This window comes from Salmo salar, chromosome ssa13, assembly GCF_905237065.1.
Source record: "Salmo salar chromosome ssa13, Ssal_v3.1, whole genome shotgun sequence".
Classification (NCBI taxonomy): Eukaryota; Metazoa; Chordata; class Actinopteri; order Salmoniformes; family Salmonidae; genus Salmo; species Salmo salar.
This window is the reverse complement of record NC_059454.1, coordinates 87,563,059-87,590,802: the sequence shown is the minus strand read 5'-3', so window position 1 is coordinate 87,590,802 and position 27,744 is coordinate 87,563,059. Positions and strand designations below refer to the sequence as shown.

The 27,744-nt window shown below is 44.5% G+C and overlaps 2 protein-coding genes across 2 annotated transcripts in view; both read right to left on the bottom strand.

Moving 5' to 3' along the window:
- The window catches only part of LOC106568078 (unconventional myosin-XVIIIa), a 111,262-nt gene extending 100,678 nt beyond the window's left edge, over positions 1-10,584 (bottom strand). The window contains exons 1-2 of the mRNA XM_014138085.2: positions 10,461-10,584; positions 8,069-9,218 (exon numbers count right to left, since the gene is read on the bottom strand). Coding sequence (XP_013993560.1) covers positions 8,069-9,067 — 999 coding nt within the window. The 5' untranslated portion in view covers positions 9,068-9,218; positions 10,461-10,584. The remainder of the gene's footprint in view (positions 1-8,068; positions 9,219-10,460) is intronic.
- A 4,626-nt stretch (positions 10,585-15,210) lies between these two features.
- LOC106568076 (gap junction delta-2 protein) lies at positions 15,211-22,198 on the bottom strand. Its single transcript, XM_014138084.2, has 2 exons — positions 22,070-22,198; positions 15,211-17,500 (listed from the first exon to the last, which is right to left on the bottom strand). The coding sequence occupies exon 2, from the start codon at positions 17,490-17,492 to the stop codon at positions 16,371-16,373; it is 1,122 nt and encodes a 373-aa protein (XP_013993559.1). The 5' UTR covers positions 17,493-17,500; positions 22,070-22,198; the 3' UTR covers positions 15,211-16,370.
- Between the last annotated feature and the right edge of the window lie 5,546 nt (positions 22,199-27,744).

The following is a 27,744-nucleotide window of genomic DNA, read 5'->3' as shown; positions in this document are numbered from 1 at the left end:
ATGCACACAGCAACATGGTCTAGGAAAAGGCGCCAATTCAACAGTGTGATGATGTGTTTCAGGACCGCGGACAGCGACCAGTATCAAAAGCGGGAGAAAATGCAATTGTTATTTTGTTGAACCATTGTTCTTACATAATAACCATATATAATTTCAGTAGCACGTCTTAGACTGATGGACTGTGCCATTCCCACAGCCCCCACAATGGATCAGTCCACTCAGACAGGTGTATTGTACACCATGATATATATTTTTTTGCTACTACTCAACAAAATAAATCTCAGTCGACCAACAGCCTATTGACCAAACAAACGACCAGCAGACTAAAAATGGGGTCAGCCTTAGTGTACTGCAACTCATTTCCTCTTTATCAAATCATATACACGGTATCCATGCCAATGGATAATATTTTTATTGTTCAAGGGCAATTAAAGCCTGATCATTCTTGCACAAATAGCCACCCCATAATCAACAAAATAGAGTCCTACAAACGTCCCCACTGACTTGACCTAGATCTTATTATAACCTATTAACAGAGCTGCTGGCTGGTTCTAGGTCACACTCTCATGCAATCATTTCCTACTGTTTGGTCATGATCAGTGGGACACAGCATTGATCAATTCATTTTAGGCATCAGGCTCCTAAAGACCTCTGGTTGCTTAGGTGTGTGGTGAGATGGGCAGTTTGAACACTCATTAAAGCTGGACCATGTGAAGTAGACAACTGTTTCATGGTGCATCCAGACGTCAAACACTTTTGCATTTCAACATCTTTGTACCCAATCAACTATGGATTGAAATTGCAGCAAGCCAATGTGATGCAGAGTTACAAATCCTAACGGAGCTGCTCTGATGGGATGTGTTGGTTCAGACCAAAGTCTATGGAGGAGCTAACAGATGTTTAGAATAGACACACATGTTTTTATGAACAGTCAAAGTAGAGCTCTCCCTCCCAGAGGACACCTCTGAATTGAATGAAGTGGTGAAACCTGAAAGGCAGCCAGCTGAATTCAAGCCAGATAACAACTCCACTATCAGAGGTTAAAACAGATATATATATATCTTTACAGATCTGAGTGGATAAATGGGTTTGGCTGTATCTTTCTTGACAAGTTCCCTGCAGGTCAGGGATGGCTCATTAAAGAATAAATGACCCAGTCAGAGTAATAGCAGAAAGTAAGAGAACTCAAGGTACCTCTCCTTAACACCCGCACACACCAGACTTCAGGAAATACTTGACATTTCCTCCCCACAGGAAAAACAGAGTGGGATAGAATGAACAGCAGATTGAAATCCCAGAATTTTGTCCCACTATATCAAAGAGGATACATCAGGGTAGAAAAACACATAGGAGAAATGGACAATGAAAACGAATCGTTGGTAGTTGTGTGGGCTTTGGCATGAAACAACTCGAGTTATGTTCACATCAGATCATTTTTTATAAAATCATAATTTCTTTGGTTTACATAAAATAATAGAATGGGTAATAAAAATAAATTAAAAAAAGCAAGGCTGTGGTGAGACAGCACATGTGATGAGTATATCATAATGTTCACAGTTCCCTTATGTGTAAGCCTCTGAGCATCTGGTTGCCAGGTGTGTGGATCCTCCCTGTCAGGACAAACTGATGGTGGCTATGGGAGAGTAACGGGAAACACAAACCCCTTCACCATTCACACTGCTTGTTTATGTGCAGTCCAGTGTCACACAAAGTACAACATTCCCACCCACCCCCATCCATTTAAAGCTAGTCTCCTTCATTGAAACAATAACAAAGCGGTAAAAAGAAGAAGGATGGCCCTGGAGAAATGTAACCACTCAAATTCATAGACAGAGTTATGGATGCAAGGGGCTGACCATCCATGATATCAAAATGATATACTGCTCCAAAAAAATAAAGGGAACAGTTAAACAACACATCCTAGATCTGAATGAAAGAAATAATCTTATTAAATACTTTTTTCTTTACATAGTTGAATGTGCTGACAACAAAATCACACAAAAATAATCAATGGAAATCCAATTTATCAACCCATGGAGGTCTGGATTTGGAGTCACACTCCAAATTAAAGTGGAAAACCACACTACAGGCTGATCCAACTTTGATGTAATGTCCTTAAAACAAGTCAAAATGAGGCTCAGTAGTGTGTGTGGGCTCCACGTGCCTGTATGACCTCCCTACAACGCCTGGGCATGCTCCTGATGAGGTGGCGGATGGTCTCCTGAGGGTTCTCCTCTCAGACCTGGACTAAAGCATCCGCCAACTCCTACCCAGTCTGTGGTGCAACGTGGCGTTGGTGGATGGAGCGAGACATGATGTCCCAGATGTGCTCAATTGGATTCAGGTCTGGGGAACGGGCGGGCCAGTCCATAGCATCAATGCCTTCCTCTTGCAGGAACTGCTGACACACTCCAGCCACATGAGGTCTAGCATTGTCTTGCATTAGAAGGAACCCAGGGCCAACCGCACCAGCATATGGTCTCACAAGGGGTCTGAGGATCTCATCTCGGTACCTAATGGCAGTCAGGCTACCTCTGGCGAGCACATGGAGGGCTGTGCGGCCCCCCAAAGAAATGCCACCCCACACCATGACTGACCCACCGCCAAACCGGTCATGATGGAGGATGTTGCAGGCAGCAGAACGTTCTCCACGGCGTCTCCAGACTCTGTCACATGTGCTCAGTGTGAACCTGCTTTCATCTGTGAAGAGCACAGGGCGCCAGTGGCGAATTTGCCAATCTTGGTGTTCTCTGGCAAATGCCAAACGTCCTGCACGGTGTTGGGCTGTAAGCACAACCCCCACCTGTGGACGTCAGGCCCTCATACCACCCTCATGGAGTCTGTTTCTGACCGTTTGAGCAGACACATGCACATTTGTGGCCTGCTGGAGGTCATTTTGCAGGGCTCTGGCAGTGCTTCTCCTGCTCCTCCTTGCACAAAGGCGGAGGTAGCGGTCCTGCTGCTGGGTTGCCCTCCTACGGCCTCCTCCACGTCTCCTGATGTACTGGCCTGTCTCCTGGTAGCGCCTCCATGCTCTGGACACTACGCTGACAGACACAGCAAACCTTCTTGCCACAGCTCACATTGATGTGCCATCCTGGATGAGCTGCACTACCTGAGCCACTTGTGTGGGTTGTAGACGCCGTCTCATGCTACCACTAGAGTGAAAGCACCGCCAGCATTCAAAAGTGACCAAAACATCAGCCAGGAAGCATAGGAACTGAGAAGTGGTCTGTGGTCCGCACCTGCAGAACCACTCCTTTATTGGGGGTGTCTTGCTAATTGCCTATAATTTCCACCTGTTGTCTATTCCATTTGCACAACAGCATGTGAAATTTATTGTCAATCAGTGTTGCTTCCTAAGTGGACAGTTTGATTTCACAGAAGTGTGATTGACTTGGAGTTACATTGTGTTGTTTAAGTGTTCCCTTTATTTTTTTGAGCAGTGTAGTTAACCATGTTGAGGCTATACAGTGTTCACAAACATTGTAGTAAACAAGCTTATTTTTGGGTTCTGATGGGCTACGACAGTTGAACTAAGCTCATAAGTTATATGCTTTAAGAATCAATGGGTATATATAATTAATTTATAAGTCCAAAAATAGATGTTGCAACTACAGATTCTAGCTTTAACTAGAGGTGACCTGCTCACACTGGCAATATTAACACATTTTTCTAATCTTTACTAACCACAAGCCATTGGCTTTGAGTAAAGCCAGAGTGTCCATGTATGCGCATGACTCAACACTATACACGTCAGCAACTGAAATGACTGCAACACTTAAAAAGCTGCAATTTGTTCAGAATGGGTGACAAGGAATAAGTTGGTCATAAATATTTCAAAAACCAAAAGCATTGTAATTGGGACACATCATTCACTAAAACCTAAACTAAACATTATAATAAATCATGTGGAAATTGAGCAAGTTGAGGTGACTAAACTGCTTGGAGTAACCCTGGATTGTAAACTGTCATGGTCAAAACATTGATGCAGTAGTAGCTAAGATCCAGGAGAAGTCTGTCCATAATAAAGCGCAAGTCTGCCTTAACAACACTATCAACAAGGCAGGTCCTACAGGCCCTGGTTTTGTCGCAGGACTACTGTTCAGTCGCGTGGTCAGGTGCCACAAAGAGGGACTTAGGAAAATTGCAATTGGTTCAGAACAAGGCAGCACAGCTGGCCATTGGATGTACGCAGAGAGCAAACATGAATAATATGCATGTCAATCTCTCCTGGCTCAAAGTGGCTCAAAGTGGAGGAGAGATTGACTTCATCACTACTTGTATTTGTGAGAGGTATTGACATGTTGAAAGCACCGAGCTGTCTGTTTAAATGACGAGCACACAGCTCAGACAACCATGCATACCCCACAGGGCATGATACCAGAGGTCTCTTCACAGTCCCCAAGTCCAGAACAGACTATGGAAGGCTCACAGTACTACATAGAGCCATGATTATATGGAACTCTATTCCACATCAGGTAACTGATGCAAACATTAGAATCAGATATCATTATTTTTTAAAGTAGACCTTATGGTACAACAGGGACTATGAAGCAACACAAACATAGGCGCAGACACACACATGATAACATACACACATGGATTTTGTGCTGTAGATATATGGTAGTGAAGTACAGTAGGGGCTTGAGGGCACACACTTCATGGGTTGTGAATGTATTGTAATGATTTAAAATTGTATAACTGCCTTAATTTTGCCGGACTCCAGGAAGCGTAATGGGGATCCATTATACATTCAAATGTTTATTACCATACTTGTAAGATAAGGGCACTAGTTTACAAATCGACCACACCAAATCTTTCTCCGAGGATATATTTTTTTTAATAGCTTATTGACTCCTTTTGAGGAATTGGGATGTCAAATGGATAGTGCCATGTTCTGTGCAGTTCTATTTTCATTTAGACTTTAGGTAGACTGTAGTGCTGAGCAATGCCCACATTCCTGGGCAATGCAGGCAGAAATCCAACATTCCACACACCTTGCCAAAAAAATAAGGAAATGGACTTTGATACTATAAATACGCTCAAATGATATATCTATTGCAACAGGTACTATTCAGTTGGTTGGCTTGTACATTATGAAGTAAATTAAATCACACAACTTGGTGGCTACAGATGACTGAAGATCACCAGCTAGAAAACAGGAACCACATAGAAGATCCTCTCTTTAGAACTCAGAGATCCATCTACCCAATCCATTCTAAACTCTGATAAACACACAGTTAAATTCCCCCTCCAGATGCTTTAACCATCTGTAAAAAGTCACATTCCCATGACAGCTCAATAGAAACCCAAAGCTGGCTGAAGAGGAACAGTGGACTATGTCCACAATACAAATTAAAAAAATGGATATGCCAGTAACGGTGCATGGGTAAAATCACTGGGGAAGCCAAGACCCCCCCCCAAAAAAAATAATAATTATATATATATATATAAACCTGTTAATTCATAAGCCTTGCAACTGTGATATATATGCCAAAAGGCTGGGACAATAAGACAGTGGCAGAATAAATTCAACCACACCTTTGTTTTATCACAGAACTGGATAGGAACCTCTGTCCAGTGAAGACCACAAAGCATATTGCATGTACAGTAACATTAGCAAGTTAAATGTTTCCGATATTGTCGGACCACTAAATAACGATTGTTTTAGAACCAGAGAGTTACCGCGAGTCACAAAGACAACAGGAGCTGCCTCCACAATTCTAGCACCATTTCAACATCAAATAATCTCTGCTTAGTCTAATACACTGACAACTAAAAGATAAAAAACAATTTAGTCCAATCAATGTAAGCTAAATATGATGTGGCTGCCCATTGTTCGGCTGTGTGTGTGTGTGTGTGTGTGTGTGTGTGTGTGTGTGTGTGTGTGTGTGTGCGCGCACAAGTAGAAACAACATGTTGACTCACCCTACTTGTAGAGAAACACCAATGCCATCCTCCTCTCTTTCATGTTGACTTAACGGTATATCACTCGGTCATACAGTACACACTTATTTTTTGTTATCCTAGAATTGAGGAAAACCACAAGTCTAAATCCCCATCTCCATCCATGGCTAATTTAGGAAAGGTCCAATTTTAGCTACCAGAGGACAACACAATGAGATGCAACAATGCAAGTTTTTCTGTCAATGACGTATGCTCTCAATGAGATTTGATATGAGTGATGCCGAAATCCAAACTGGCTTCCCGTGACAGTTTTTTTTTTTTGGTGCGCCAGGACCATTCACAGTTTAGCTCAATGATGATTGGCAAATTTTTTATACTTCTTTTTTGTCAAGGGAGGCCAGATCCTCGCTGGTTTCCCTTGCCTTCAATGCCACAGGCGGCAACAATGTCATACTTGTTTGGACCAGACAGCATCAGATAGATGGCCTACACCTAGAGAGACAGAGGGGCGCTGTTTCACTTGCTCAGAAGCTTTCTCCTGTGAGATACATTCAGTCTCTTGCGAACTGAAGGGAAATTATGAAACACAGAGACGAAAAATGATTTAATCTATGTTTATTTATTTTTTTCAATGTCAATTTGGGGGGGGGGGAGCCTGGCTTCCCTTGGCATCCATGAATACATGCCACTGGGATATGCTCAACTACAGCACATGATGTAAATCATAAGACCAGTCCAGACTTGCTTGGTGTATTGAACCTGCCAACAATACCCCAGTCAGGGTCTATCTGGAGCCTGAGTCAGTGGGACATCTGTAACTAGATGCCATGGGCATGCTGGGTGGTTGGTACTAAGCTTCTTAACTGACATACCCACTCACCTGGCCCAGCAGGGGGGGATCTGGGAACACATATGGGTAGAACCTCAGAATCACCCTAGCAGCAGTAAACCAGGATACTGACTTTTACTCAGTCTAGGGAGTGGCAAAGGCTTGGAGACCCTCCTCCTATTCATCTTGTCTGGAGACTTGAGTGATGACCAGCTTTCACAGGCCTTTACTCAAACTCCTGCTGAAGCCCTGCCACCGCTGTGTTTGTTTATGGAACAAAGCAGCAAAGAATCTGCAAGGTCCTTACTTGAGTTTGTGATGTCTCTACATCTCTACAGAACAAAATGGGCATGCAATAGCCACTGCTTTATTTTAGAATGATCTTTGAGAATAGGCCCTAATAAGGAGAAATGAAAAGAGAATACTGATATCTTGCTGCAGAATCTTGTAAGTAAGTGTTGGAGGTGAGCAGGAGTGACAGACGAGTCCTGCCAGAGAGATGACAGTAGAAAGACCTGCTACACAAGAACATGGGAGTGTGTGTAGGGTTGAAAGGTTAGAAGAGGTTCAGGTCAGAGCGCGTATCCACACTTCCAATTGCCAAACCAACACACTATAAAACAGACATATAGTAATGACCAAAAGTCCATAAAATCATTATGAAAACCATAACAATATGCTTCTCTTTTAACTACTGCAGTGCAACTTGGAACCAAAAACCTAATGTCATGAGATTTTACAGAGAACTTCAAACTGGACCTTCACTTGTCATTTCAAGAGCATATGGCCATGGGGCTGTTGTAGTCATTGTGCCATCGTCCTACAAAACTCCTCTCCAACTCTCCTTTGTTTGGTGTCAATGGGGAGGGGGGGGGTATGGAATTACATACACTGTACAGTACACACAGAACAGGGTCATCAAGCCTCTCCAAAGGAGGCAGGTCCTCACACTCGGCATTCACCCTCTCTGTGACATGACTGTGGAACCATGTAGATGCGTGGTTACATAACAGAGGCAAGCATCCCTGCTAAAGAATGCCAAACAAAATAACGTGTTTAGATGATAAAAGCATAACATGTGCAGTAGTCAATCTGTAAGATAATTAAATACCCACAATCATTCAGAAGGAACCAGCCTTTCCCAACAGAACCTTCACAAATTCTCTCGATGACATCATCATCAGCAAAGACTCCACTTATATGTGGAATCTATTACTGCCAATATCTCAACAACATGAACCTCACAGAGAAACAGCAGCTCAGTCAGGCTGGTTCTTCAAATGGTCTGCTATAACATTGTTGAACAATCATGCTAAATGAGGTACTTACATCGTAGGCCTCTCTGCCGTTCCTCAGCCAGCAGCGGCTCAGCTCACTCAGCTCCACAATTGGCTGCACCTTCAGCCTCACAGAGTCCCCAGACTGACGGATCTTCTCCACGATCTCGTCCCGGCTCTTATTCTCCACGTTGTGCCCGTTGATCTCAACCAACCTGTCTCCAGGCACCAGACCCAGCGCCAGGTCCTTGGTCCCGGCTCCAGGCTCAGCGAAGTGAACCACACGGCGGTAGACCCCACCATCAGGCTGCTGGTCCAACATGGTTGTGCGGCGCAAGGAGAAGCCAAAGTCTCCTGTGTTGCGGCGCTGCAGCTCCAGTTCCCTGGGCTCAGGCATGGGCGGCGCCAAAACGCTAGGCAGCTGCAGGTCTGCCGGGAAGGTCTTCTCCACTACCTCTGGGATATGAATCCTCTTCCCAGCCCTGCCGTGGCCCTGGAGATGCAGATGGGAGCCATGTCTGTGATGGTCAAACACCTTGTTCTCTATCTGGGGAGATGGTTGCGTTGAGCTTGGTGTGGAGGCCTCAGAGACACTCTCCTCTTTGCTTTTCTGGGAGGAAAAGCGCTTCATGACCTGGCCCACCTGGGAGTTCTGCTTTGCCAGGCTGCCGAACTTGGCCGCTCGCTCCTTAACAGAGGTGCGACAGGGATCCTGTCCCCAATCTCCCTTGATGTCGTCACTGGAGCTGGCGGCACTCATCTGGCCCAAGTCCAGGACCATGCTGCCACGGTTGCTGAAGCGATCAGTAAGGCTGAGCTCTAGATCAGTAAGGCTGAGCTCTGTGTTGCTGGCTACCTTTATAGGGATGGGGCTGGAGATCTCCAGCTTGCTTTTGTTGTCCCGCTTAGAGCCTCCTCGGTGGAGGTTGAAGAAACCCCGCCTCTGGCTCATTTCCTCCAGACTATTCAGCTCTGCCTGGGACATCCTCTCCTTTTTGTCCTTTTTGTCCTTTTTCCTCTCATCCTTGTCCTTCTTGATCAGATGAAACATATTTGGCTCCAAATAGCAACCCCCACAAGGTTGGTTTGTGTAGGTTTAAACTAGGGGGGTTCCATACACAAGTGAAGTTTCAGTTCAGGCTTTCAACCCTTGTCATGGAAGCATCTGGGTGATAGTTCAGAATGTCATCAACAGAGGGGCCCTGAGGAGAGAGGAGACTAAAAAGTAAGTCTTAGGCTCGGCAATAATCCAACAATCATCCAATACAATGGCAATGAGATATCATTACAGATCATGTATCATGCCCATGTCTAAATACAAAGACTCATGACATGCAAGAAACCTGTGAAATACCATTTATGTCATGCATGTTTATCCAGAACATAAGGGTATGAGTCAGCCTTACAAAGCAATGCATTTCAATGTGTCAATTAACTTAAATCACCAAGGGCTAGGTAGAAGAAACCAGACACTGTTGTTGTAGTGAGGCTATCACGTGTTAGAGGCTGCCTTTCATTAAATAACAATGTTGCTTCTTCTCTCTGTGAAACTTTTCAAAACCACTGCACTGACAAGTGATTTTAAGAGGACACTTTTCTAAAGCAGATTATTATGTGGTTTCCTAAAGAAGCTGGTATGCTGATGTCTTTTGTAAGATTTCATTGATGTGACACAAATACTATTATTTGCAGGTGGGAAGGATATGGCACTTAATAATGCAAAGAGAGTGTGTCCCTGTGGACCTTTCATTAAAAATGAATGTGCTCGAAGAAAGGAGACCAGTAGGAGTTCTGTGTTTCTGAAGTAGACCCCCTTTACACCAGTATAGTCCCAGTCCTGATGAGCCAAATAATATGTGCTGGCTATCACAGCGAAACAATTTATAAATCTGTGTATGAATCATCATCATCATCTTCCAAGAGCCATTCACTGACCACCTCACTCCAGCCCCACTGTTACACATCAACTAAGCTACTGATCCTCCCCATGCGTTTCGTGCCGCATGGCACCGCATTGAGAAGCACATGCATGCAAACACTGAGTAGACGATCTAAAAACTAAAGGATATAAACTAAATACAAACCGGCAATATCACAGTAGCCTATAATGTCTGCAATACGATAGCGTATGCGAGCCACTTGCCCTATAACTATCCACAGTGAGAAATAACATTAACGTAAATCAATGTAACCAATTTGGTTACACCTGAAACATATCCCTAACATAATTGATACATTGTCGCTGTCTACTCGTGTATCCACTGCTGTGGATAGGTTATTGTCGCGGCTAGTAACAGTTTGGTCATAATGCGCTCACATTAAGCTAATTTGCCCACATTATCACACCGGTGGCTTCAGATGACAAACAGTTTCATCGAGAGAGGAAAGATGTACAGACCCGGGTCTATTTTTGTATTTTATCAGGGAACTTGTAGGTTACTCACCACTCAGTGATATGCAGGTTTAGAGTCGGTCAACAGTCCGATGAAGGGTTGAGCGAGATTGTCAGTAGCTTTTCACCAGTTTACTGTGCAGGGCTGTCGAGAAGTCCAGTCTTTTAACGCAATAGTTACCGTCAGCCGGTTCGCAGTGACCCCTCCTGGCTGATTTGAGGACGTATAGGGACACAGTATCAGCCCTGAAAAAACAGATAGGAGGGATCATAGACTGATTGGGATACAGTGAGGTAGTAGTCTGTTCACTAACCTGTGCATTTAGCGTACTATAGAACAGGACTCTTCAAACCCTGTTCCTGGAGAGCTACCCTCATGTAGGTTTTTGCTCCAAACCCAGTTGTAATTAACCAGGAGTGAAAACCTACACTATTGTATCTCTCCAGGTATAGGGTTAGAGAGCCCTGCATAGAATGATTGTGTGCAACAACAACAAAAATATTATGTTGGTAGAAGCATTGATAGGTTATAGGTCCCTACTGTAGGCTACTGATACAGGCTATTGTCTGTAATTTCATAAAAGTAATCATGTCAAAAGTAGCCTAGCCTATAGGCCTTCCTAACTTTGTCAATTTGTTTTCCAATTGAACAGGCTAATTTTTGATAGAAAATATTATGTAGGATCATTAACAATTAAACAAAAGTTTGGAAAGTTAAAAAGAAACATCCTCTCACTGTCAACTGCGTTTATTGTCAGCAAACTTAACATGTGTAAAGATTTGTATGAACATAAGATTCAACAACTGAGACATAAACTGAACAAGTTCCACAGACATGTGACTAACAGAAATGGAATAATGTGTCCCTGAACAAAGGGGGGGGGTCAAAATCAGAAGTAACAGTCAGTATCTGGTGTGGCCACCAGCTGCATTAAGTACTGCAGTGCATCTCCTCCTCATAGACTGCACCAGATTTGCCCGTTCTTGCTTTGACATGTTACCCCACTCTTCTACCAAGGCACCTGCAAGTTCCCAGACATTTCTGGGGGGAATGGCCCTAGCCCTCACCCTCCGATCCAACAGGTCCCAGACGTGCTCAATGGGATTGAGATCCGGGCTCTTCGCTGGCCATGGCAGAACACTGACATTCCTGTCGTGCAGGAAATCACGCACAGAACGAGCAGTATAGCTGGTGGCATTGTCATGCTGGAGGGTCATGTCAGGATGAGCCTGCAGGAAGGGTACCATATGAGGGAGGAGGATGTCTTCCCTGTAAAGCACAGTGTTGAGATTGCCTGCAATGACAACAAGCTCAGTCCGATGATGCTGTGACCCACGCCCCAGACCATGACGGACCCTCCACCTCCAAATCGATCCTGCTCCAGAGTACAGGCCTCGGTGTAACGCTCATTCCTTCGACGATAAACGCGAATCCGACCATCACCCCTGGTGAGACAAAACCACGACTCGTCAGTGAAGAGCACCTTTTGCCAGTCCTGTCTGGTCCAGCGACGGTGGCTTTGTGCCCACCGTGATGTCTGGTGAGGACCTGCCTTACAACAGGCCTACAAGCCCTCAGTCCAGCCTCTCTCAGCCTATTGCGGACAGTCTGAGCACTGATGGAGGGATTGTGCATTCCTGGTGTAACTCGGGCAGTTGTTGTTGCCATCCTGTACCTGTCCCGCAGGTGTGATGTTCAGATGTAACGATCCTGTGCAGGTGTTGTTACACGTGGTCTACCACTGCGAGGATGATCAGCTGTCCGTCCCATCTCCCTGTAGCGCTGTCTTAGGCGTCTCACAGTACGGACATTGCAATTTATTGCCCTGGCCACATCTGCAGTCCTCATGCCTCCTTGCAGCATGCCTAAGGCACGTTCACGCAGATGAGCAGGGACCCTGGGCATCTTTCTTTTGGTGTTTTTCAGAGTCAGTAGAAAGGCCTCTTTAGTGTCCTAAGTTTTCATAACTGTGACCTTAATTGCCTACCATCTGTAAGCTGTTAGTGTCTTAATGACCGTTCCAGGTGCAATTTCGAAATTTGGCTGAGTTTACATCTTACATGACCATTTAGGAAAACAAATCAAGTGTGTTTTTTAAAAATACAATCCTCATCTGGTCTAAAGTTGAATGGCATGTGGTTCATCATATACAAAGGACCATGATAAAGGCATTTCAGAAAAGCATAGTCCCTAACTGTTCATCATTTAAAGGGATAGTTAACACAAATTACAAAATAACACTTCAGTTTCCTTAGCCTCTAAGCCAGGGGTGTCAAACTCATTCCACAGAGGACTGAGTGTCTGTGTGTTTGTGTTTTTTTCTTTCAATGAAGACCTAGACAACCAGGTGAGGGGAGTTCCTTACTCATTAGTGACCTTAAATCATCCATCCAATACAAGGGTGGAGCAAAAACTTGCAGACACTCGGCCCTCCGTGGAATGAGTTCGACACGAGCTGTAAAGCTGTAAGCAGTCTATGAACAAGGTATGACAGCAATCCATGCTTCGGTTTAGTTTCCTTGGCACTGTTTCCAAATGCATCTGTGGCACAAATCCCATTCAAGTCATGGGACCAATATTAGCATTTGTCACGCACATTTTCAAATCATCTATAAGTGACTTTGTTGAGCTTCACATTTAATTTTAGATACTTTTGGACATGATGCATGGAAAATGCTAATATCGGTCCCATGACTTGAATGGGATTTGTGTTACAAATGTTAAAACGTTAGTATTTAGAAACCTTGTAAGGGAAATAAAACCAACGCATGGATTGCTGAAATACCTTGTCCATTATCTGTTTACAGTGTAAGGAAACCAATGTGATCATTTATAATTTGGGTGAATTATCCCTTTAACAGCCGTCCTACTTTTCTTGGTTAGAGTTCAGATGTAGGTGTAGCATATCTCCTTTATTCTTTGCCTGTTTCGATGATATGTTTCTTTTCATAGGCTACATGGAACAAAACACAATAGTATCCACTGTTAATCCTGGAATCATTTTATTCAGTGATCTACAAAAATGTATGACATTGTTTTCCTGGAGATCCAATTTACCAAACCAAGGCAACTAAAGTTAGTGCTTGGTTCTGAAATGGGCTCACTGCTCAACAGGGCATTCTTGATACATTCTTTGCTACGAAGTTCACAACTAGTTCACTACAGATGCTATCCTTCCGTAATGGAATATTGGGTGATTTTTCTTTTCTTATTGTTTTTCATATGAACACAGTCTGAGTGAGCACATTCTCATCAAATAACAGTGCTCGGTTGCTCAAAAGATACCTCGTTAAAGTTACTCAAGTCATCTTCTAATCAAGAGGAAAAGGGCAATTTTCTCTTAGAATCACGAGATTCTAACATGAGGTAAAACTGGTATTGCACTGAAAAAAATCATTTTATGACAAAATGCCCCCAAAAAAACTTTTATAATAATAACTTGATAAATTGTCAAAATAATTTGTTTATTGTACAGTGGATTCGGGAAAGTATTCAGACCCCTTGACTTTTTCCACATTTTGTTTCGTTACAGCCTTATTCTAAAATGGATTAAATTAAATATTTTCCTCGTCAATCTACACACAATACCCCATAATGACAAAGCGAAAAACAATTGTTTTTTTTTATACAGAAATACATTATTTATATAAGTATTCAGACCCTTCGCTATGAGACTCAAAAATGAGCTCAGGTGCATCCTGTTTCCATTGAACATCCTTGGAATGTTTCTACAACTTGATTGGAGTCCACCTGTGGTAAATTCAATTGATTGGACATGATTTGGAAAGGCACACACCTGTTTCTATAAGGTCCCACAGTTGACAGTGCATGTCAGAGCAAAAACCAAGCCATGAGGTCGAAGGAATTGTCCGTAAAGCTCAGAGACAGGATTGTGTCGAGGCACAGATCTGGGGAAGGTTAACAAAACATTTGTGCAGCATGAAAGGTTCCCAAGAACACAGTGGCCTTGATCATTCTTAAATGGAAGAAGTTTGGAACCACCAAGACTATTCTTAGGCCGCCTGGCCAAACATAGCAATCGGGGGAGAAGGGTCTTGGTCAGGGGGGTGACCATGAACCCGATGGTCACTCTGACAGAGCTCCAGAGTTCCTCTGTGGAAGGACAACCATCTCTCCAGCACTCCACCAATCAGGCCTTTATTCTAGAGTGGCCAGAAGGAAGCCACTACTCAGTAAAAGACACATGACAGCTCACTTGGAGTTTGCCGAAAGGAACCTAAAGGACTCTCAGACCATGAGAAACAAGATAATCTGGTCTGATGAAATCAAGATTGAACTCTTTGGCCTGAATGCCAAGCGTCACATCTGGAGGAAACCTGGCACCATCCCTACGGTGAAGCATGGTGGTGGCAGCAACATGTTTTTCAGCGGCAGGGACTGGGAGACTAGTCAGGATCGAGGGAAAGATCCTTGATGAAAACCTGCTCCAGAGCACTCAGGACCTTGGACTGGGGGCGAAGGTTCACCTTCCAACAGGACAACGACCCTAAGTACACAGTCAAGACAATGCAGAAGTGGCTTTGGGACAAGTCTCTGAATGTGCTTGAGTGGCCCAGCCACTCAACCCGATCGAACATCTCTGGAGAGACCTGAAAATAGCTGTGCAGCGATACTCCCCATCCAACCTGACAGAGCTTGAGAGGATCTGCAGAGAAGAATGTGAGAAACTCCCCAAATACAGGTTTACCAAGCTTGTAGCGTCATACCCAAGAAGACTTGAGGCTGTTATCGCTGCCAAAGCTGCTACAACAAAGTACTGAGTAAATGGTCTGAATACTTATGTAAATGTGATATTTCAGTTTTAGTTTTTTGTACATTTGCAAGAATTTCTTAACCTGTTTTTGCTTTGTCATTATTGGGTATTGTGTGTAGATTGATGAAAAAATAGGATAAGGATCATTTTAGGATAAGGCTGAAACGTAACAAAACGTGGAAAAAGTCGAGGGGTCTGAACACTTTCCCAATGCACTGTTTATGTTGAAATAGTGGCAAGTGTTATTTCCTTTTGAAACCATATCATTGGTTATATTTTAGATGTTATATGAATAGTTACCAAGGTGGTTGCATTTGTACCCCTGTACACTCCAGGCATAAGCAGCACATTTTTTTTAGTTAGAGTAGTAGAATACACAATGTGCAATTTAGAAATCTGGCTGTGCACCAGGAGTTTTTCTCTTGTTATATCAGTCACTGAAAGTCACTCAATTAGCCAAGTCAGCTAACAATTTTTTGATTAGGAAGTTATTCTAGCCAGTTATCTAAACATGTAATAATCATGGCCAAATACTGACCTGGCATGCAGGGCATGTGCCCAGGAACCGTGACCTCCAGGGGTTCCTCATTGATTTTGTTAGTCACTCTCATTCAGATATCATTAACATGTCAAGTATTGACAAAATGTGTAGAATTGCAGAAAGCTTGCTTTAAAACTGTAACATTTTCCCTACTCCCTAAGGTAAAATGTGTAGAATTGCAGGAAATTTTCTTTTAAACATACATTTTTCCCATAGCACGCAAAGGAGGAGAACCCATAGTATGCAAAAGCATACAGACTGTATGTGCTCACAGACTGTATGTGCTTTCTGTTTGTACAGAAATGTTTGTAGCCTTTTGGTGACCCTAAGCAGGATTTGGTTAGGGGGCCACCCCACTTCTCGGGCAAAACATTTTAATCAAATCTCACTAAGGGCACCCAAAAGGCTAGGGTCCGGCCCTGTACACAGAAATGTGAGCACATAGTCTGAATGCTTTTGCATACTATGGGTTCTCCTGTTTTGTGTGCTATGGGAATTTCTTAAGATTAACTGCAAAAGACTCAAATGACTGTTGCTTTTGCACTCTGTCTTCCTGTAAACAAATGTAATCAATCGTCAGATGAACAAATGCAATCAGAGGAGGAAGCAAAGGAAGAATATTTAAATGAAAGGACAGATTCATAGTTCACAGCCAGGACTTCTTGCCTCTGCCTGTTTTGGACATGTTGGCCAGTTTGGCCTTAGTGCGTTCTTTCTCATCTGGGCTCCTCTTGGAGGTGCACTCTACTGTGGAGTCAGTCTCAAAGGAGATGGCAGGGGTGTGGGTTGACAAGAGGCCACTGCTCTTCTCCTGGGACATGGGAGGGGGGGTCTGCAGGACCACCCTGCCTCGTAGGGAGTGTTTGAGCTGCAGCAGCAGAGGGTTGTGGTTGTGATACAAGTCCACGCGTTCCACAGGGTCCCTCTCTGGCTCGCAACATGTGGAGCAGGCCGAGCACAGCACATGGAAAATATAGACCCAGCCCAAGTAGTGCAGTTCCACAATATTCAAGATGAAGCAGCCCAGGCTGATGCTGAACATGAAGTTGAGGAAGATGGTCTTCTCCGTGGCACGAGACACGAAGCAGTCAGTCCGGTTGGGACAGGGATAGGTCTCACAGCGGAATAGGTGAGGCACTTCAAAGCCAAACAAGTAGTACTGGCCCACTAGGAAGGCTATCTCCATGATGGAGCGCAGCACCACGTGGATGATGTAGGTCAGTAGTACCTGGCTGGACAGCTCGGTGGGGTCCTTCCCCACCTCCCTCAAGTCCTCCTCCAGCAGGCTTTGCTCCACACACTCCCCTTCCCGGGCGCCCCACTCCTCCTCATAGCGGGGGTTGAAGGAGGGGCTGCTGGCCCCCACGGCTTCCCCACCCTCCACCCCTACATGTTTGAGCCTTTCACGTGCAGGAGGGTGCTTGGCGACCACCTGGATCTTCTCAATCTCTAACTTCTCATCCTTGGCGATCTTGTGCAACACGTAGACAATGTAGAAGATGGACGGTGTGGAGACGAGCACGATCTGGAAGACCCAGAAGCGCAGGTGTGAGACAGGGGCGAAGGTGTCATAGCAGACGTTGTTGCATCCAGGCTGCAGGGTGTTGCAGGTGAACTTGGACTGCTCATCGCTGTACACCGCATCCCCTACCAGGGTCACCAGCAGGATGCGGAATATAAGCAGCATGGTCAGCCAGATCTTGCCGATCACCGTTGAGTGGTTCTGCACCTCCGTTAGGAAGCGGCCAAGAATGGACCAGTCTCCCATTTCTTAACCTGGGGGAACACAGATGAAGAATAAACAGCAGCAGGCCTATGGTGTGTTGAACCCACCACACTACAACAGCATTATGCCCCGGAGACAAATCAATATTAATGCTACATCATGAATCTCTTGAAGGAGTGAGACATCGATGGAGCCTGCTCATCTGCAACACTGTCTTATTTCCTTGTACTTTATCAAGATCTTTTAATGAGTAAGCCCTCAATACATGTTAGTCTCACTACTGAAAATGTATTCTCTATTGCAGGATGGGCTCATGCTCAGTCAACAGAAGCATGAAGCCATAAAACACATCAACACACATTATCAACACATTATCCAACATCCATAAGAGGGGCCTCAAAATACTTAGATTAATTGTTTTTTCATATAGGCTTTTTGTACTTTCCCTTTGATACAGATTAGTGTCTTTATGTGAACACAGAATGTATTTACAAATAAAAAGACAGCCTACAGTACACTGTGTTTACAAACTATGACTGAACCTTTCTCTATGAGTTATGTCGATGTTTTTGGTTTTATATACAGTTGAAGTCAGAAGTTTACATACACTTAGGTTTTCACAATTCCTGACATTTAATCCTAGTAAAAATTCCATCTTTGGTCAGTTAGGATCACCACTTTATTTTAAGAATGTGAAATGTGAGAATAATAGTAGAGAGAATGATTTATTTCAGCTTTTATTTATTTCTTCACATTCCCATTGGGTCAGAGGTTTACATACACTCAATTCGTATTTGGTAGCATTGCCTTTAAATTGTTTAACTTGGGCCAAACGTTTCAGGTAGCTTTCCACAAACATCCCACAATAAATTGGGTGAATTTTGGCTCATTCCTCCTGACAGAGCTGGTGTAACTCAATCAGGTTTGTAGGCCTCCTTAATCACACACGCTTTTTTTCAGTTCTGCCCACAAATGTTCTATAGGCTTGAGGTCAGGGCTTTGTGATGGCCACTCCAATACCTTGACTTTGTTGTCCTTAAGCCATTTTGCCACAACTTTGGAAGTATGCTTGGGGTCATTGTCTATTTGGAAGACCCATTTGCGACCAAGCTTTAACTTCCTGACTGATGTCTTGAGATGTTGCTTCAATATATCCACGTAATTTTCCTCCCTCATGATGATCTATTTTGTGAAGTGCACCAGTCCCTCCTGCAGCAAAGCAGCCCCACAACATGATGCTGCCAACCCGTGCTTCACAGTTGGGATGGTATTCTTCGGCCTGCAAGCATCCCCCCTTTTCCTCCAAACATAACAATGGTCATTATGGCCAAACAGTTTCATCAGACCAGAGGACATTTCTCCAGAAAGTACGATCTTTGTCACCTTGTGCAGTTGCAAACCGTAGTCTGGCTTTTTTTCTGGCGGTTTTGGAGCAGTGGCTTCTTCCTTGCTGAACGGCCTTTCAGGTTAACAATATAGGACTCGTTTTACTGTGGATATATATACTTTTGTACCTGTTTCCTCCAGCATCTTCACAAGATCCTTTGCTGTTGTTCTGGGATTGATTTGCACTTTGACACCAAAGTACGTTCATCTCTAGGAGACAGAACTCGTCTCCTCCCTGAGCGGTATGACGTCTGCGTGGTCCCATGGTGTTTATACTAGCGTACTATTGTTTGTACAGATGAACATGGTACCTTCAGGCGTTTTGAAATTGCTCCCAAGGATGAACCAGACTGAACTGAGGTCTTGGCTGATTTCCCCATAATGTCAAGCAAAGAGGCACTGAATTTGAAGGTAGGCCTTGAAATACATCCACAGGTACACCTCCATGACACCTGACATAATTTTCTGGACTTTTCCAAGCTGTTTAAAGGCACTGTGTCACGGTTGTGTGGAGAGACGGACCAAGGCGCACCGTGTTCTGAGTTCCACATAATTTATTACTGAAATTTACCAACAACAAAAAGAAACAAACAACGAACCGTGATGACAAAGGTGCTGCATGCACTCATTCAAAACAAGATCCCACAAAACCAGTGGGGAAATGGCTGCCTAAATATGATCCCCAATCAGAGACAACGATAAACAGCTGCCTCTGATTGGGAACCATACCAGGCCAACGTAGACATAAAACAACCTCTATAACCCACCCTAGTCACACCCTGACCTAACCAACATAGAGAATAAAAGGCTCTCTATGGTCAGGGCGTGACAGTACCCCCCCCCCAAAGGTGCGGACTCCGGCCACAAAACCTGACTCTATAGGGGAGGGTCCGGGTGGGCATCTAGCGTTGGTGGCGGCTCCGGTGCAGGGTGAAGTACCCACTCCGCTCGTGGATCCGCCAGCATCGGTGGTGGCTCTGGTGTGGGACTTTGGCCAAGCTGAGCTGAGTGGAGCTGAGTTGGCCGCCGTGCCTGGACTGGGCATCAGCGCAGAGGAAGGCTCTGGCCTTGGAGCTGGACTGGGCGCCGTGCCTGGACTGGGCATTGGCGCAGAGGGAGGCTCCTGCCTCGGAGTGGGACTGTATGCCTTGCCTAGACTGGTCACCGGCACAGAGGGAGGCTCCTGCCCTGGAGCGGGACTGTACGCCTTGCCTGGAAGCTCCGGACCGTTGACCCCCATTGGAGGCTCCAGAATGTTGACCGTCGCAGGAGGTTCCGGACTGTGGACCATCGCTGGAGGTTCCGGACTGTGAACCGTCGCAGGAGGTTCCGGACTGTGGACCGTCGCAGGGGGTTCCGGACTGTGGACCGTCGCAGGGGGTTCCGGACTGTGGACCGTCGCAGGGGGTTCCAGACTGTGGACCGCCGCAGGAGGTTCAGGACTGTGGACCGTCGCAGGAGGTTCAGGACTGTGGACCGTCACAGGGGGTTCCGGACTGTGGACCGTCGTAGGGGGTTCCCGGACTGTGGACCGTCGTAGGGGGTTCCGGACTGTGGACCGTCGTAGGGGGTTCCGGACTGTGGACCGTCGTAGGGTGTTCCAGACTGTGGACCGTCGCAGGGGGTTCCGGACTGTGAACCGTCGCCGGAGGCTCTGGACTGGGGACCATCGCCGGAGGCTCTGGACTGGTGACACGCACTTCAGGGCGAGTGCGAGGAGCAGGCACAGGACGTACCGGACTGTAGAGGCGTACTGGAGGTCTGGTGCGTAGAGCCGGCACAAATTGTCCCGGACAGATGACACACTCCGCACAGCGAGTGCGGGGAGCTGGCACAGAACGTACTGGGATGTGGAGGCGCACTGGAGACCTGGTGCGTAGAACCAGCACAAAATGTACCGGAACAATGACACACTTCGCACGGCGAGTGCGGGGAGCTAGCACAGGACGTACTGGGCTATGGAGGCGTACATCAGAGCAAGTGCGGGGAGCAGGCACAGGACGTACCGGACTGGGGACACGCACTTCAGGGCGAGTGCGAGGAGGGGACACAGGACATACCGGACTGGGGAGGCACACTGGAGGCCTGATGCGTGGGACCGGCACAGATTGCACCAGACTGGTGACACGCTCTTCCAAACGCCTGCATTGCAGCATACTCCTCGCCAACTCCATTCTTCGGTATCCCCCCTCGAACTGTTCCATTGACTCCCAGGCGGGCTTTGGCACTCTCCCTGGGGCGACCGACCATCTCTCTACCTCCTCCCAGGTTGTCACTGGTTCACCCCTCGGCTCCGCCGACCACCCCGTGTGCCCCCCCCCAAAAAATAATTTGGGCTGCCTTTGGGCTGTCTTTGAACCCCGGCGTCGTCGCTGTCCTCCCTTCTCTCCTCATGTCTGCTTCCACGGCAGGCTTTCGTGTCCTGACATGATTTCCTCCCAAGTCCAGGATATTTTCTCCTCGATCTCCTCCAAAGCCCAGGATGCCATCTCCTCCTGGGCACGCCGCTTGGTCCTGTTGTGGTGGGATCTTCTGTCATGGTTGTGTGGAGAGACGGACCAAGGCGCAGCGTGTTCTGAGTTCCACATAATTTATTACTGAAATTTAGAGAATTAAAGGCTAGAGAATAAAAGGCTCTCTATGGTCAGGGCGTGACACACTGTGAACTTAGTGTATGTAAACTTCTGACCCACTGGAATTGTGATACAGTGAATTATAAGTGAAATAATCTGTCTGTAAACAATTGTTTGAAAAATTACTTGTGTCATGCCCAAAGTAGATGTCCTAACCGACTTGCCAAAACTATAGTTTGTTAACAAGATACTTGTGGAGTGGTTGAAAAATGAGTTTTAATGACTCCAACCTAAGAGTATGTAAACTTCTGACTTCAATTGTATGTGTTGTTTTAAATTAGTGATCTGGGTTATTCTAAATACTATGGAAAAAATGCTTAATGTAAATGATTATGAAGTAGAAAGAGAAAATGAAAAATAGGTTACACTCTCCATAATACCGACAGACATAAACTACATAACTAATAATAATACCTCACTAATTGAATAAATGTACACTTTGTAAATGTACCCTACTCTTCTACTCAACCTATTCAACAAACAGTCCATGGTGAAAAGGAAAACTCTGACTGCAGACTGTCATTGCCAAAATGCAAATACAGTTGAAAATGTAAAAATAGCACATACAGATCCTAATAAATTATTTCTGGAGGAACTTACCTTGGGAAAATGTCTTTCTTTCCTATCCAAATCTGGAAAAATGCCAAAGCAAGCAATCTGCATAACTATATTTGATGTGGGAGCTGGTTGCTGGATGTTATGGAGTCTATTGAGCTGGATGAGGAGAGAATGGGCTGACCAGACATATTCCCAAACTCTGAAACACTCATTGTACTGTATGTGAACAAAGGCTTTCAACATACAGTGGGACAAAGACTTAAATGTACAATGGGGGGCACCTTTTCTGAACAGCCGTTCACAGTCAAGCACAGAGTTCAAAGAACGTGCTGGAAAAAATTGCAACAATACTGATTTGTAAATGGATATCTGCCTGTTTTTAAAAGGTAGAGCTGAGGAAATGGGATAAAAATCAATCATGTGAGACACCCATACCTATCTATTTACAATTTGCTGGATAATTGCAATAAAATAAAGTAAGGGTCATCCTTTGGAATAATATAATTCGAAAGCATCTTCATAACAATCTCTTTATTTCAACATAACCAGCTAAATTTACAATAACAACTCCAGGTGGCAGTACTAGTAGGTCTACTATTGGATGTATAGTTATCCACAGATCCACTTGTTGAGCCAGTGCTTGTTTTTACAGATGAATTTATCCCAATGCCCTGAAACCTTATACCAGCTGAGTTATCAGTCATCCTTTATGTAAAAACAAACAGCCTAATCTGCAAATGTTCTCATTTTCCATCTTGTTAGTATTGTGGCTTGGTCAGGCCTAATTTAATGTAGATCATTAGTTAGCAGTTAGGAACACTCAGGACACAAGGTCAAAACAATAGGTGTACAATCCCTTACAAAAGACACTGGCAATATGTGTTTCTCTATTTCATTTAGATATTTTGTATTGAAGCATATAACTATTTTCTATAATATACATGATTTACGAAAGTGAAATCCCCATATGTTGTCCTATCAATTGCCATCTAAACGTCCATCCATTGAAAAACACTTCTAATCCTCAAATGATTTATTTACATTCATTACAAAGATTCTCCATTTGAGTGTGTAGGCTAATGACGATTCTCGCTATTGGCACAGGTTGAGAACAGTTAATGATACTTCCACATAGAATTGGCTTTCCAGACATATAGATCTTTTGTCGGGTGATATTTCCATTTATTGCACATATAAAATATAAACAATATACAGCTACTGTGCATATATAATTACTGTACAACTTGAAGAGAGGTGCATTCCATTCACCTTCTACTGATGGTAAGAACTGCATGCTCTCTCCTCTCACCTTGGTCACAAGGGCCCAGTTTTTCAAAAGTCACTTTATCGGATTTTGCCAATCAGATAGGATTAAAAATTTGAATTTGGTTTTTCAAAACTAAAACATTTGATTCTGATCTTCCGGATAGGGATTTCGTAATTCAATCTGACCTTTAATCAGGATTAAACGTAATTTTTGCGTTATTCAAAACTCAAAGGTAGTGATTAGCATTTTTTGATGCCGAAAATCAGGATTATCTTGATCTCACTGGAAGGGTGGATTCAGGGTGGATTTAGAAAGCCGAAAGGCACTACAACCAATACATTTCAATGTAACTAAGGTGAGAAGGTTTAAAAAACATTCTTACATCTGAAAATCAAAGGTTTGTTATGTTAAATGAAAGCACGAACCACAGCATTTAACCAAGGCAAGGTGACTGGGAACATGGATGAGTACAAACAGTCCAGATATGCCCTCTGTAAGACAATCAAACAGGGAAAATGTCAGTCCAGAGACAAAGTGGAGTTGCATCATACATGAGACGTACAGTGCATTCAGAAAGTATTCAGACCCCTTTACTTTTTCCACATTTTGTTACGTTACAGCCTTATTCTAAAATGGATTAAATCGTTTTTTCCCCCTCAACTCTACACACAATACCCCAAAATGACAAAGAAAAAACAGTATTTTAGAAATGTTTGCTAATTTATAAAAAATAACTAAAATATTACATTTACATAAGTATTCAGACCCTTTACTCAGTACTTTGTTGAGGCACCTTTGGCAGTGATTACAGCCTCGAGTCTTCTTGGGTATGACACTACAAGGTTGGCACACCTTTATTTTGGGAGTTTCTCACATTCTTCTCTACAGATCCTCTCAAGCTCTGTCAGGTTGGATGGGGAGTGTTGCTGCACAGCTATTTTAAAGTCTCTCCAGAGATGTTCGATCGGGTTCAAGTGCGGGCTCTGGCTGGGCCACTCAAGGACATTCAGAGACTTGTCCCGAAGACACTCCTGCGTTGTCTTGGCTGTGTGTTTAGTGTCGATGTCCTGTTGGAAGGTGAACCTTCATCCCAGTCTGTGGTCCTGAGAGCTTTGGAACAGGTTTTCATCAATGATCTCTGTACTTTGCTGCATTCATCTTTGCCTCAATCCTTACTAGTCTCCCAGTCCCTGCAGCGGAAAAACATCCCCACAGCATGATGCTGCCGCCACCATTATTTATTTATTTTTTATTTCATCTTTATTTAACCAGGTAGGCCAGTTGAGAACAAGTTCTCATTTACAACTGCGACCTGGCCAAGATAAAGCAAAGCAGTGTGACAAAAACAACAACACAGAGTTACACATGGGATAAACAAATGTACAGTCAATAACACAATAGAAAAAAATCTATGTACAGTGTGAAATGTAGTAAGGTTAGGGAGGTAAGGCAATAAATAGCCCATAGTGGCGAAATAATTACAATTTAGCATGAACACGAGTGATAGATGTGCAGATGATGATGTGCAAGTAGAGATACTGGGGTGCACAGCTATTTTTTAGCTATTTTTTATTTCATCTTTATTTAACCAGGTAGGCTAGTTGAGAACAAGTTCTCATTTGCAACTGCGACCTGGCGAAGATAAAGCATAGCAATTCGACACATACAACAACACAGAGTTACACATGGAATTAACAAAACATACAGTCAATAATACAGTAGTACAAAAGAAAACAAAAAGTCTATATACAGTGAGTGCAAATTAGCTAAGTTAAGGCAATAAATAGGCCATGGTGGCAAAGTAATTACAATATAGCAATTCAACACTGGAATGGTAGATGTGCAGAAGATGAATGTGCAAGTAGAGATACTGGGGTGCAAAGGAGCAAGATAAATAAATAAATAAATACAGTATGGGGATGAGGTAGGTCGATAGATGGGCTGTTTACATATGGGCTATGTACAGGTGCAGTGATATGTGAGCTGCTCTGACAGCTGGTGCTTAAAGCTAGTGAGGGAGATATGAGTCTCCAGCTTCAGAGATTTTTGCAGTTCGTTCCAGTCATTGGCAGCAGAGAACTGGAAGGAAAGACGACCAAAGGAGGAATTGGCTTTGGGGGTGACCAGTGAGTTACACCTGCTGGAGCGCGTGCTACAGGTGGGTGCTGCTATGGTGACCAGTGAGCTGAGATAAGGTGGGGCTTTACCTAGCAGAGACTTGTAGATAACCTGTAGTCAGTGGGTTTGGCGAAGAGTATGAAGCGAGGGCCAACCAACGAGAGCGTACAGGTCGCAATGGTGGGTAGTGTATGGGGCTTTGGTGACAAAACAGATGGCACTGTGATAGACTGCATCCAGAGTAGAGTGTTGGAGGCTATTTTATAGATGACATCACCGAAGTCGAGGATCGGTAGGATGGTCAGTTTTACGAGGGTATGTTTGGCAGCATGAGTGAAGGATGCTTTGTTGCGATATAGGAAGCCGATTCTAGATTTAATTTTGGATTGGAGATGCTTAATGTGAGTCTGGAAGGAGAGTTTACAGTCTAACCAGACACCCAGGTATTTGTAGTTGTCCGCGTATTCTAAGTCAGAGGCGTCCAGAGTAGTGATGCTGGACGGGCGAGCAGGTGCGGGCAGTGATCGATTGAATAGCATGCATTTAGTTTTACTTGCGTTTAAGAGCAGTTGGAGGCCACGGAAGGAGAGTTGTATGGCATTGAAGCTCGTCTGGAGGTTAGTTAACACAGTGTCCAAAGAGGGGATGAGGTAGTTGGGTGGGATGAGGTAGTTGGGTGATCGGTAAGCTGCTCTGACAACTGATGCTTAAAGTTAGTGAGGGAGATATAAGTCTCCAGCTTCAGTCATTTTTGCAATTCGTTCCAGTCATTGGCAGCAGAGAACTGGAAGGAAAAGCGGCCAAAGGATGCTTCACCGTAGGGATGGTGCCAGGTTTCCTCCAGACGTGACGCTTGGCATTCAAGTCAAAGAGTTCAATATTGGTTTCATCAGACCAGAGACAATCGGATTCTTGGTCACCTCCCTGACCAAGGCCTTCTCCCCCAATTGCTCAGTTTGGCCAGGTGGCCAGATCTAAGAAGTGTCTTGGTGGTTCCAAACTTCTTCCATTTAAGAATGATCAAGACCACTGTGTTCTTGGGGACCTTCAATGTTGCAGAAGTTTTTTGGTACCCTTCCCCAGATCTGTGCCTCGATACAATCATATCTCGGAGCTCTAGGGACAATTACTTTTACCTCATGGCTTGGTTTTTGCTCTGACATGCACTGTCAACTGTGAGACCTTATATAGACAGGTGTGTGCCTTTCCAAATCATGTCCAACAAATTGAATTTTCCACAGGTAGACTCCAATCAAGTTGTAGAAACATCTCAAGGATGATCAATGGAAACAGGATGCACCTGAGCTCAATTTCTAGTCTCATAGCAAAGGGTCTGAATACTTATGTAAATAAGGTATTTCTGTTTTAAATGTTAAATACATTTGCAAACAAATTTAAAAACCTGTTTTCGCTTTGTCATTATGGGGTATTTTGTGTTGATTGCTGAATATTTCTTTGATTTAATCCATTTTAGAATAAGGCTGTCACGTAACAAAATGTGGAAGAAGTCAAGGGGTCTGAATACTTTCTGAATTAACTGTATGTGGCAGGGACTATCATAGATTATAAAGGGGAAACCAGACACGTCGTGGACACTGACGCCTTGCTCCCAGACAAGCTAAACACCTTCTTTGCCCGCTTCGAGGAAAACACAGTGCCGCTCACAAGGACTGTGAGCTTTTGTTCTCAGTGGCCAGCGTGAATAAGACATTTAAGCATGTTGACCCTCACAAGGCTGCCGGCCCAGATGGCATCAGTAGCTGCGTCCTCTGAGCATGTGACTATCGACTATCGCCCCATAGCACCCGATTCTGTCAACTTGAAGTACTTTGAGAGGCTAGTTAAGGATCATATCACCTCCACCTTACCGGACAGCCTAAACCCACTACAATTTGCATACTGCCTCAACAAATCCACAGACGACGCAATCCCTATCGCACTGCACACTGCCCTATCCCATCTGGACAAGAGGAATACCTATGTAAGAATGCTGTTAATCGACTACAGCTCAGCTTTCAACACCATAGCGCCCTCCAAGCTAATCACTAAGCTCAGGGCCCTGGGTCTGAACCCCATCCTGTGCAACTGGGTCCTGGACTTCCTGACGGGCCGACCTCAGGTGGTGAAGGTAGGCATCAACACCTACGCTGCGCTGATGCTTAACACGGGGGCCCCACAAACACGGGTGGGTGCCCAGCCCCCTCCTGTACTCCCTGTTCACCCACCAACTCAATCATCAAGTTTGCAGACAACACAATATTGGTAGGAATGATTACCAACAACGAAGAGACAGACTACAGGAAGGAGGTGAATGCCCCAGTGCAGTGGTGCC

Bases quoted from the DNA above. Each gene is read 5' to 3' on its own strand.
- LOC106568076 (XM_014138084.2), bottom strand. From the start codon at position 17,492: ATGGGAGACTGGTCCATTCTTGGCCGCTTCCTAACGGAGGTGCAGAAC.